Raw genomic sequence first — 12,076 nt, 5'->3', positions numbered from 1 at the left:
AGGACAGACTGCCTAATAGAGAGATTTCTCAAAGGGAACAGCTAAATGTGGCGTTACTCAATGGGCTTCTTAGTGATGCTCAAAATGGAGGTGATTTTGGAATTCCTCCTGGACAGTAAGTTGAAATGTAGGATATGTCCCAAAAAAGGAGGACATCTGGTCACCCCAGAGCTGCTTGGAGGCCCTCATTCCTCCTCCCCCCAGCTTGTCCTGGAGGGGAAGAGAAAGGCGAGGAGGATGTTCAGTGCATAGTTTTTTGTGGGTCTTTCGGGCTATGTGGCCATGTTCTAGAATGTTCAGTGCAGCCACTTGTCTGAAGGAGGAAGAATGGGGAAGCTCACTGGATTGTGGTCTGGGGGGGGGGGGGGGGCGGGGAGTCCCGAACTGCTACGTTTTCTTCCCCTACTGGTTCTGTCATTGCCCCAGTTCTCAGGATGAGACATTGCAGCAGCCAGCACACATTCTCATACATCCTCGACAAGGCATCCCCAGCAACCTCCTGGATGTCCTTTAGAGATCCCAGAGGATAATGTCAGTGCTGTCTGTCCAACTATAGCAGGGATGGAAAACTGCACAGGGGTTGGGTGCCATTTTACCTACCAAGGTCCATCCTTACTAGCAACTTTCAATACACCAGAAGTGACGCGATATTACTTCCAGCTGCCCTTTGGCCTGATTTTCAATCATTTCCCCCTCTGTTGTGTGTGTTTTTGGGGAACTGCAGGATTAGGGAAGAAAAATGCAGCATTTTATGCCTGTTTCGGGATGAAAAAAATTGGTCATAAAAAAAAAAAAACATTTTAGGGGTTGAGTGGGAAGCTGGAGTGGCCTTCTGAGTAATCCCCAAAGCCACATTCAAGGGAGCCAAGAGCCACATAAATCCTGTGGGCTGCATTTTGCCCATCCCTGAACTATAGGAACATAACTGGTCTACTTAAACACATGAAAGTTGAATTTACGCTGATGTAAGCCACTTGCAAAATGCCAGCTAAGCTTACTCTCCTACTACTGAAGTGCTCTTAATAATTATTGCAAGTATTAATAATTGAAGACAAAAGGGTTTGATAGAAAATTATTGTTGCAGGAAACATTAAAACTACATGATTAAAATCTAAAAGGTCAGGTTTAGCAGCTGAAAAAGTTTCCATCTCAGATCCATGTATTCTTCAAAATTAACAATATTAATACCTATTTGGCTTGTACTATTAAACATAAAGAGCATGGTGCAGTGGTTTGAGTGTTGGACTACAATTCTGGAGACCAGGGTTCAATTCTGAGCTCAGCCATGAAACCCACTGGGTGACCTTGGGCAATTCACATGCTCTCAATGGCAAACCTCTGAACAAATCTTGCCAAGAAAACTCCATGATAGGTTCACTTTAGGGTCATCTTAAGTTGGAAACGACTTGAAGGCACATAGCAACATTAATCATAGAACGAATGTTAATATTTAATAATATTAAATATAAAACAAGGCAACCCAAAAGTGACATTTCAAAAGAGGCTGAACAAGGCTTTTTGAGGTATGTACTCTCCATCAGTTCTTCTAAATCAGGGGTGAAGAACATGTGGCCCCCCAGATGTGGTTGGACAGCAATTACCTTCAGGCCTAGCCAGCTCTGCCAATGGTGAGGGATAATGGCAATTGCAGTCCAACTACATTGGGAGGGATTGTCATTCCCCACCTTGCTCTGAAAGAAGTGTGACAATAGCTGATTTTTATGATCAGGAATCTGTTTCACATAATCTGGTTATTTTAAACATCTGAATGTGCAAGGTCAGAATAATTTATATTCTCTGGATGGTAGAGCAGAAAAATCCACAGATGCTGGCGAAACATCAGGAATAAACTCTTATAGAACATGGCCACATAGCCCGAAAAACCCACAAAAACCAATCCACTTAGAGGTTATGCCCCATGTGCCTGTTGGCTGGTACATGAAGAATAACACAAGTAAATGGTTTGCTCCTCTTGCCATCCAACAATGAATATTCACTGTAAATATCAACCTCTCATTCTTTATGAATGAAATTATAGCACTATTTTGTTTATAAAACATTATTCTCTTAATCATCTTCGATTTCATTCTTCCTTTCAGGAAAAGTGGATGCCTTTTGAACTGAAGCCATGCAGGACACTGAAAAACAAAAATATTCAGTTCTCATTAAGCTAATATTTCATGTGGAATAATAATGTCATCTTCAAATAGTCCTGAGCAATTTTGTCTTTAGGGCTTTTTTTTTTTTTTTTTTTTTTTTTTGGGGTCTCACATGCTTCTCCTTGAAGAAAATAATTCTGGGCAGCTTCTTCCTGCTTTTGTAGTCTAGTTCAGTGAGCCCTTGGTATCAGCTGGGACTTGGTTACAGGTTCTCCCAGAAATAACAAAATCCGTGGATGCTCAAGTCCCATTGTATACAATGAGATAGTACAATGGTGTCCTTATATAAAATATCAAAATCAAGGTTTGCTTTTTGGAATTTTTTTTTTTTAAATTTCAAGCCATGAATAGTTGAATCTCTGGGTGCAGAATCCACGTGGAGGGCCAACTTTGGTCAATTAGCCTGAAGCCTGCTCTGTCTGGACAAGCCACTCAGCAGTAAGTACATGGATGTAGCTATCATCTCCACTCTTCAAAGAGGCAATGTTCCACAAAAGCTGCTAGTGGTGCCCATTTGAAGAACTGGAAAAATGGAAAACACTGAGCTTTTTAGACTTCAAGAAGCAGGAAAGGACCACTCACAATGTCAACCTTTTACTTGAAGGTTGAGAGGGAGCACACATTTATTCTCTCCAACAGTAAAATCTGTGCAACCCAGTTTTATGGTCAGGACAAGATACCCACCATTCTTACAGCCAAAAGCACAAACTACTAGCAGTATATAAAGAGAAATATGTGTATTGCTTCCCACAGAACACCTTCACAAATACTAATGTACTCTCACCAATCGGATTACTGTATCTTGACAGCATCCTTGGAATCAGAAGAGATTTGAAAAGAGATATAACTATGTTCCAATATTTGAGGATGTATATAGAAGATGGAGCAAGTCTGTTCCTCCACTGCTCCACAGACTAGAATGTGAGCCAATTGTATAATCAAATTACAAGAAAAGAGAGTCCGCCTAAGCATTAGGAAGAACTTCTTAACAGTAAGAAGTAACAACAGTAAGATTGCTTTGGAAAGTGGTGATCTCCTTCTTTGGAGATCTTTAAAGAGAGGTTGGATGACTATCTGTCAAGAGTGCTTTAGTTGCGTTGTGTAGCACAGAATTGCACTGGTTGGCTCTTTTGCAGTTCCCTGCAATCCTGTAATTCTATTATACATGCAGTAGTGAAGAGTGTTTGCCATACTGCACAGGGGATACCACCAACTGTTAATGTACTGCAAAGAGTGCAAAATGCAGTTGTGTCTTTGACACCATACAGAATCTTCACATCTATTCTTGCTTTCATTTGGGAACAGAGACCTCTTACTGAGTCAGAGCATGCAAAGACTTTGAACTTAAAAGAATGCATTTAGTTTCACCTGATGAAATCATCAATATCCATTACTCGTGCACGTTTATCTGAGTAACCAGTGTCTTTTAGTATTTCGTGAATGAGATTTCCAATGTTGAAATTTTCAGGAATTTCCTGCCAACATAGAACACAAAGAAGAGAATTTACCTTATGTGGTACCTATCATGTAAGAAGCAACTCAAAGTTTTTAATGAAGTCTTTTCCAAAAACCAAACAGGAACAAAAATTGGAAATATTTACCAAATTATTCTGTGAACAATGAATTCGGTAATTTTGTTCCAACAACTGTTTCACAGCATTTGAACTGAAATGGGTAAAAATAAGAAAAGTTATACATAACTGTAGAGTCAGCCTTTCATTTTTGGGGCAAAAATGTTAATACGGAATTTCCTTTTGCATTTTTCTCCAACTTATCATTTCTATGTGTTCAGAGAAGGCATATAAAACTAAATAAAATAGGCACTTTCCAACTACCAGAGACTTATGGCGACTTTCATATTTCTATTTCTCCATTAGATGGCTTGACCTCATTAGAATAACAAAACAAATTACACTTAAATGCCTCTCTTTGAAACAGGGATTACTAATGCTTATATAAATGTAGATGGAATTATCCATCTCAGAACATCTAAGTGGGATCCTAGCATCAACTGTGATTATAAAAGTGACCATCTCAAAGTCTGAGCCATTCCAATGCAAAATGCAGACAGGAAGATAACTAGTGGAGTGTTTAAGCTTCACTGAAAGTTTGAAATATATAATTCTAGAAAACCACAAGAAACTGCTGTCCACAATCCTGTTTGCTATCTTGTCAGTGTCAACTAGGCAATAATAAAACGATGCAAAACAAAATCAGATTGAATTAATAAATATTTCAATAATAAATAATGCTAAAAGATAAAGAAATTTTTATTCATTTGCTTAGTTTTGTTTAACTGTAAGACATGGCATCATAGCAGCCTTGACAGAAGCAAATGAGGAAGGCTCCACCTGTTTTAGGCTCCCAACATGTTGAACTCAGCTTGCTTGCCAACTGATGTATGTGCTGCCCTGCTCTTCAGGGTCCTATGTCAAAGAAGTGATCAATCATCAGAAAAACAATTGGTCCAAAGCATAGGGAGGTCAGAGGCAGCATGAGGAATTATTAGCTATCTTTTCTTTAGTGAAATATACAATGCCTGTTCTCATAGCTGTAGATGCTATTAAACGATAGAAATCACAGAAGCATTAATGCATCTGCATCTTTTTTGTCTTTAGTCACACAACAAATGCTCACTGCTTTCTTCATTTGCCATGACAATGCCTGAGTATGGTCTTAGATCTCTTCTTCAATAGTGAGCTGGTGTTTAGAAAACGGGTGCACCGCCTTCTCCCTTTCTTCTCTTCTCTTTGCCCATGAGCAAAGGAAAGACAGGACAATTTAGCAATGACCACTGACTCTAAGATCAAGGAGAATAAACACCCCATGCAAACACCAACTGTCTAAACAATCCAGCATGATAAGCAACTCATCAAAGAAAAGCAGTTGGCTGTAAGATAAAAAGTGAAAGCCCAGCTGCAAACCAAATGCTGTGATATTAATAACTTACTTAAAAACTGCAGCGAGTGTCTTGTTTTTCCTGACAAAGACTATCCTTAGCAGGCCATCCCATTCCTACATAAATATATAAAACATTTGTTTCAAACCATGAATACTTTGCAGTAAAACTGATGGCAGCATTTATAGACTGTCGGTCCTTAGCAAGACTCTTCCCACTTCTTACTCATTATTTTCTTATTTAAGCATTTCAAATACTTCCTCTATTTTCCTCTTCTTCGATCTAAATATTATCCATATGCTTGTTTTAATCTTCCACATGTACCTAGACTGCCACTCCATTCAAAACATGACTAATTTCTAGAAGAGAAAACCCACATCAGTTTTTAAAATTTTCCTCAAATTTGTGTGTTTATTGAATGTATATCCCTTTGTTCTCCTGAGATGGGCTTACCATCACTAAAAATATACCTTCAAACATGCATAATCAGAGATACAATCCATACGTCTCTTTTCATGGACACTTAGGGCCAAAATAGACCAGCAAAAAAAGACTGCATTGGGGTGGCGTGGGGTGGTGGTGTACGCAGGCACATGTCCTGATGCTGCCCCCAAGCCGCCATGCTGACCACGTAGTGGGTGGCATCATGGCGTTTTTGCAGCATGGTGTTTATGTGCACCATGCCGCAGAAATGCCAGAAAGCCGCTGCCACGTCAGAAACAGTGCCCTTTTTCCTCCCCCAAAAGGAGTGGCATTTTGCCCCTTCCGTTTGGGCTGGAAAAATGCCAGATTGGGGCCACGGCATGCATTTGCTGTGGTCCTGATCCAGCATTCATAGGGGCAGTGTAGAGCCACCCCTTTACAGCTGTCTGTTTCAGCCCTGAGCTTCACACACAGAGACCAACAAATAGGATAGAGTTTGATGAGAAAAATGAAGTGAACTTCGGCGTCTTCCTTCATGCAAACTATCAGTCTTCAGCTTCAACGTCATCATTGTCAGAACTTTTGAACCAAAATCACTTACTTTTACCGTAAGCAAGACATTAATCTTTAGCTCTTCTCTTAACTAATGGTTAAATATGCTTTGCTCAAATATTCTCCAAACCAACCAGTGCCATAAAACACACAAATACACTAACAGTTTCCACACAAAATCTTTTAAACAACTGATACTTGATGTGTCAAGTGTTAGATAGCCCGCCCCCCCCCCCCCCAAAAAAAAATTGCATTGCAAGAAATATTGTCACCATTGCTTAATTCTAAGTTATACAAGGAATGAGGAACATAGGGCCCTCCATTTGTTTTTGTTGGGACTGCAACCTCATCATCCCTTGCCATTAGCCGTGATTACAAGACTAGTGGGAGTACAAGAACATGTGGAATACTACATGTTTCTCATTTCTATTTTCTTCTATCGTGGAAGATGTATAGAATAAGGTGATACTTGTGAGTGAATACTGCACACTTGCTTAAATTGTTTTCATGGATTTTATGTCAACTGTGACAAGTCTCACCTGAAAGTTGATTGGCGGTGGAGGGTTCTTCGGTTCTATCCTCACAACACTGGATTCAACTTTGGGTGGTGGCTTAAAATTGTTTTTTCCAACCTGTTAATAATCATAACGTTAATTCTTTTTTACACTTTGGTAATAACTTGCTCTGCCCTAGGCTTTACATCTGAAATTCTACAACCTCACTTCAGTTATCTATTGTTTCACTTACTTTCATCAGATGGTCAACACGAGCTAATAACTGAGTATTAACAGAGAGCCTGCAATACAGAGGAGAGCCAGGTTTTGCAACCAAACGAAGAGCAAATTCTCTTTGGAACATTAGTACTGCACACCTAGAAATTAAAAATGAGATACAGGTTTGAGTCACATTACCTCGAAGCAGGACTTTTCCAGACAGGCTAACACAACCACTTATTCATCACTTTCCCACATGGTTCTAAAAACTTACGGATATTCTACAGATGCCTCGGTTAGATTACACCATTCAACAATACAGAGTAGTTTAGTACACATGCTTATGGATATTATGAGGATATAGCCAATAAAAAATGCAATATAAGATCTGCTGAATTCCTTTTTGAAGCCATTTTATTTACTAATGTCCTGCCTCCTCATTATAAGAGGAACAAGAAAAGAAACAAGATTGAGTAAGATGCTGAAGACAAGAGATTCATTTGGCCATGTCTTTAAGCTGCTAACTTTATGTCTTTTTCAGCTATCAGAGGTATATTCCTGACATAATTATTTATATTGTATTAAATGTCTAAATTTGGTTTCTGAAACACACACATAAATATATTACTATTGTTGTTATTTTTCTTTAAATTAGACTCCAACTTATGGTAACTCTGTCTCAAGGTTTTCTTGCCAAGATTTATTCAGAAGAGGTTTACCATTGCTTTCTTCTTAGGCTGAGAGAGTATGACTTGCTCAAGGTCACCAAATCACTTTCCATGACTGAGCGGGGATTCAAAAGCTGGTCTCATGGAGTTCTGTCCAGTACTCAAACTACTATAATACATTGGTTCTCCTTGTATTTTATATTTTTACATTTTTTCCCTGAAATTCTCCCCAAACAGTATTATTTCAAAGAGCAAGGAGAAGCCCCTAAATCCCTATAAATATTTGCAGATGGAAGTAAATGAAAATTCATTTTATAGAGGAAGGGGGGGATTGATGGATTTATCGATAACTTTTGTTCTTTGATCTACAGACTTTTCATGGAAGATGCCAAGTGATAAGGCAGTAAGAACAGTAAGCAAGTTTTTAGGCGAGCCCTCCTTGTGTGATCCAAACAAATCAGTCTTCTTGCAGTAATTCAAAATCACAATGTTTGGCTCTTCATATTTTAAGAGGAATAAGCAACTATTTTTAGAAGAGCCCTCCTTGTGTGATCCACATACCGACACACTGCTTTCATCATAAAAGAAATTAAACATAACTTCTAGTTTGAAAAAAAAAAGCATTTTTAGAATTCTAGCATGAAATATGGCTAATCCCTGGTGGCGCAGTGGTTAAATGCCTGTACTGCAGCCATTCACTCGAAACCACAAGGATGCGAGTTCAAGACCAGCAAAAGGGCCCAAGCTCGACTCAGGCTTGCATCCTTCTGAGGTTGCTAAAATGAGTACCCAGACTGTTGGGGACAAATTAGCTTACTTGCTAATTAGCTTACTTGCTGTTCACTGCTATGATCTTTGGAATAGTGGTATATAAATAAAACAAATTATTATTATTATTATTATTAATCATTTGTTTTCCAGATCAAGTGTCCATTGGTACTACTGAGTGCTACTGAACTATTTGCAAAAGCACCTAAAAGATTAGAAACTGTACATTTTTTGTACATACCGAAAGAAAGGCCGGTGCAACAATAGCTTAAAAACAAAGGGAGAAGAAATCTGGAGGGAAAAATGAGATAGAGAAAATTAATTTCCCACGAACTTTACCACTGTAAACTAGATGTTATATTAGCCCTATTTTCTAACAGTGTTGGTTTTGCACTTACTTTATAAGGTAAATTAGCAACACAAGCATCAAAAAATGGTAGGTCACTTTTCAGTACATCTCCAATCTTTATTTCAAGTTTGTTAGCCAAAGGCCTGGAAAAAAACCCATAATTCTCACATTAGTACATTTCAGACAAATCTTAGTCTTATGACATTTTTTTCCTGTTAAGCACACTTACGTGCCCTGCACTCTCTTCTGAAGTTCACCAGCAAGTTTTATGTCGACCTCACAAGCAACTACCTGAAAGAAACCAGGTACAAATGAATTTATATATGCTTCATATACAATGTAGTAGTGAACAACTGCTATAAAATCAATTTGTTTATTAAATTTTGGGGGGGATAATGATGCTGCATGTATCCGGTTCTCACCATGGAATTAACTATGATACATTTTAGCTGTTTAAAAATAATATACGACAAGACATAACATTATGTAGAAAAATAACAAGAAGCAAATTTTGGTTAGAAAGATGTACAAGGCAAACTTGGAGATAGAGGATCATATGCAACCTTGTCTGACTGGACTTTCCAGCTCTCTCCTTCTCCTGCCCTATAGTTCCCTGCACATCCTTAGATTCTGGGGGGGGAAGGATCCTGCAGCCCTCTGGAGATGAAGGGGGAAAGGGAGGCTGCAAAGGTCAGACAGAAATCCTCTTCACTGATAGATGTCATTCTGCTGGAGGATAGATACAACTGGATATTTTGCCCAGAGTCCAATTTCAACTTTTTGTATTACCGTAGTACCATTTTAACAACAGGTATGTCACACACCTTACCACACAACAATACTTGTATGTCTTTTTGGTGGAAAAGCTATAGGCAGCAAGTCCGACAGTAGACCTATTGAAATCAATGGCCCTTAAGGGAATTGCGACTAACAAGTCCCATTTATTTCAGTCTGTGTCTACTCTAGGTAGGCATAACTGCATTTAGGCTGTGTTTATTTAGAAAACATGTTCTGGCATGCTAAGCATGATTTGAATCTTAACCTGAAGATATTCAAATGGAGAAACAGACTGGGAAAGAGTATTATATAATTGGCATATATTATATATTTGGCAAAAGCTGATACATTCCCCAAGTTCTCATTTCCTTCTGTCCCTTGCAAGGAAACATTTTTTATTTCATTTGTCTCTTCCTAACTCTCCATGCTGAAGGGAAAAAAAGACGAAATATCTTGCTTATCATTTTCTAGCAGATTGGGTTGTTGTTGTTTTACCTTTTTCACCTTTTCCAACATTTTTACTGTCATGTTGCCAGTGCCAGGCCCAACCTCTAGAACAACATCTGTAGGATACAAGGAAGCCTAAAAGAGAATAAAATTAAGAGTTGAATATTAAAAGCAATAAGTTAGCACTTGATAGAAACTGAATTGTGATCATATACTGCATTAATGTAATATATTCTATGCACTAATACTATCTCTGTCCCTGATCCAAATACAAAATGACTGGAACACAGCTGAGTGCTATTTCACATGCTCTTTAATAGTTTCCCGTGAGTCATTTATTTTTCCTCTCTAGATGTATTTCTTTTGTTTTGCAATACAATCCCATTCATTTCTGCTTAGATGTATCCATGCAAGTGGACAAGGGCTATCTATTCTTCAGCTATTTTACATTCACTTTACTTTCCAGACAAATTCTTTTACCTAATGTAACTGTGATTATCACCTACCTTTTCTATAATGCTGTTGACAATCAGAGGATTTTTCAAGATGTGTTGACCCAGTCCTGTGTTGAACCTGATGCCAGATACTGAAGGCAAAACAGCACAACAGGAAAAGTTAATTGCACTGAGCTAGCCATAGACAGCTTGGTAGTCCAATATATGGAGAGCGGGTACTTGAGCCAGAAAGCGTGAAAGCGGTGCCAGGTCCCCCCAGAAGCCTCCCACCTGGTCCTTTCCCTTCTCGCCTCCGCTGCCCAGAACGGGGTCCCGCCTTGACTTTCGGCATCTCGTCTTCCGACCCAGAGGGAGACTGCAGAGAAAGGAAGGTCTCAAAGGCCACATGGCGGGGGGCGGAGCCTGCTCCCCGCGCAAAGGCCGCCGGGAAAGGTAGTTCCTCTGCCCACTCCTTGAGTGCAAATCAGCTTCCTTAGGACTACAATTCCCAGAGGAAGAAGAGAGGAAAGCGATAGAACTCGTTACTCCATAGACAAGTGACTCTCAGGTCACTAGTGCGCAGGGCAGAAATAATCCAGTCCCAGCACGCTTTTTTTTGACTGCCCTGGCTCAAGGCTAAGGAATCCTGGGAACTGTAGTTTTGTGGGACATTGAGCCTTCTCTGTTACAGAGAGCTCTGATGCCACAATAAACTACGTTTCCTAGGATTCTCTAGCACTCAGCCAGGGCAGTTAAAGCAGTGTCAAACAGGATTATTTCTGCAGTGCGGATGCATCACCTGTTGCAAAGGATGGGATTTTTCACCCCTTGGTGTTGTGGTTTGAGAGTTGGACTAGGCTATGGAGTTGTTGTTTGTTGTTGTATGCGTCCAAGTCATTTTTGACTTATGGCGACCCTAAGGGTCAGGTATATGTAATTTGAAAAGGAATCCCCCTGAATGCACTCAGTCCTTTGTTTGCAGACTGCCTCTATTTGTTTTTGTTGCATGCCTTCAAGTCGTTTCTGACTCATAGCGACCCTGTCACAGGGTTTTCTTGCCTTGATTTGTTTGTTCGGAGGGGGTTTGCCATTGCCTTCACCTGAGGCTGAGAGAGTGTGACTTGCCCAAGGCCACCCAGTGGGTTTGTAGCAAAGTGTGAGAACACCCCAAATCCCCAAAGCGGTGATACTATATTGCACAATGCCAAAATGCCCAAAGCTTTCAAACCTCCACTGGCTTCTTCATCAGAGAAAGGTATTGAAAATCAGGCTGGAGGGGGAAATGAGGATGGTCCAAAACACACTGCAGAAATAATCCAGTTTGAGGCCGCTTTCACTGCTCTGTCTCAGTGCTTGGGAAGTCTAGGAACTGCTTTTAAAGTGAGACACTGAGCCTTCAATCTCTGCCAGAGAGTCTGGTGCCCTGATCAACCAAAATCCCCAGGGTTCCCTCGCACTGAGCCAGGGCAGTTAAAGCGGCCTCAAACTGGGAAAGTCAAGGGCTGAGCCTTTGTCAAAGACACCAAACACCTGAGTGGCTTCCAGCGTTATTTTGCGAGGCTCCTTATTCTGGCATTTCAGAATCTCCTTCTCCCAGTCTCCTCTTCCTCTCTTCTCCGAAGAACAATCCATCAATGACAAGATGGAGCAGCTTGGGCGCATCTGATAAATGATCAAACTGTTTTTAAACTTACAAGCGGCTGCGGGTTTATTTTGTTTGTTTTGAAGTGCTAAGGAATCCTGGGAACTTTAGTCTGTCGGGGCACCAGACACACAAAGCGAGAATGCTCAATGTCCCACAGAAGAACGACAGTTCCCTGGATTCCCATCGAGCCAGGGCAGTTTAAGCAGCCTCAAACATTGGCAGTGTGTGAATTACTGGAGGCT

General features: G+C 40.1%; 1 protein-coding gene across 4 annotated transcripts; it reads right to left on the bottom strand.

Annotated features, from left to right (window-relative positions):
• Window positions 1-1,079: 1,079 nt before the first annotated feature.
• Window positions 1,080-11,995, bottom strand: LOC149324003 (dimethyladenosine transferase-like). Of its 4 annotated transcripts, none has more exons than XM_089513118.1 (12): window positions 10,481-10,607; window positions 10,262-10,341; window positions 9,804-9,890; window positions 8,761-8,822; window positions 8,581-8,674; window positions 8,424-8,473; window positions 6,781-6,904; window positions 6,573-6,665; window positions 5,110-5,174; window positions 3,761-3,824; window positions 3,528-3,634; window positions 1,080-2,138 (listed from the first exon to the last, which is right to left on the bottom strand). In XM_089513118.1, the coding sequence occupies exons 1-12, from the start codon at window positions 10,539-10,541 to the stop codon at window positions 2,096-2,098; spliced, it is 930 nt and encodes a 309-aa protein (XP_089369244.1). In that variant the 5' UTR covers window positions 10,542-10,607; the 3' UTR covers window positions 1,080-2,095. The 4 variants fall into 4 exon arrangements, with proteins under 4 accessions (XP_089369244.1, XP_089369253.1, XP_089369261.1 ...); XM_089513127.1 differs by lacking the exon at window positions 10,481-10,607 and adding an exon at window positions 11,884-11,995 and having other exon boundaries at window positions 1,081-2,138; XM_089513135.1 differs by lacking the exon at window positions 10,481-10,607 and adding an exon at window positions 11,718-11,736 and having other exon boundaries at window positions 1,081-2,138.
• Between the last annotated feature and the right edge of the window lie 81 nt (window positions 11,996-12,076).

The sequence above is a fragment of the Sceloporus occidentalis genome, unplaced genomic scaffold (assembly GCF_023333645.1).
Source record: "Sceloporus occidentalis isolate IW3139 unplaced genomic scaffold, rSceOcc1.0.p SCAF_1, whole genome shotgun sequence".
Taxonomy (NCBI): domain Eukaryota; kingdom Metazoa; phylum Chordata; class Lepidosauria; order Squamata; family Phrynosomatidae; genus Sceloporus; species Sceloporus occidentalis.
The sequence above is the reverse complement of the archived record's forward strand: the minus strand, read 5'-3'. Positions and strand labels throughout refer to the sequence as shown.

Coding starts and splice junctions, on each gene's coding strand:
- LOC149324003 (XM_089513118.1), bottom strand. CDS start 10,541: ATGCCGAAAGTCAAGGCGGGACCCCGTTCTGGGCAGCGGAGGCGAGAA. Junction 3,825..5,109: donor ACACTCGCTGCAGTTTTTAA/GTAAGTTATTAA, acceptor TACCCATTTCAG/TTCAAATGCTGTGAAACAGT. Junction 2,139..3,527: donor GATATTGATGATTTCATCAG/GTGAAACTAAAT, acceptor TTTGTTTTTCAG/TGTCCTGCATGGCTTCAGTT.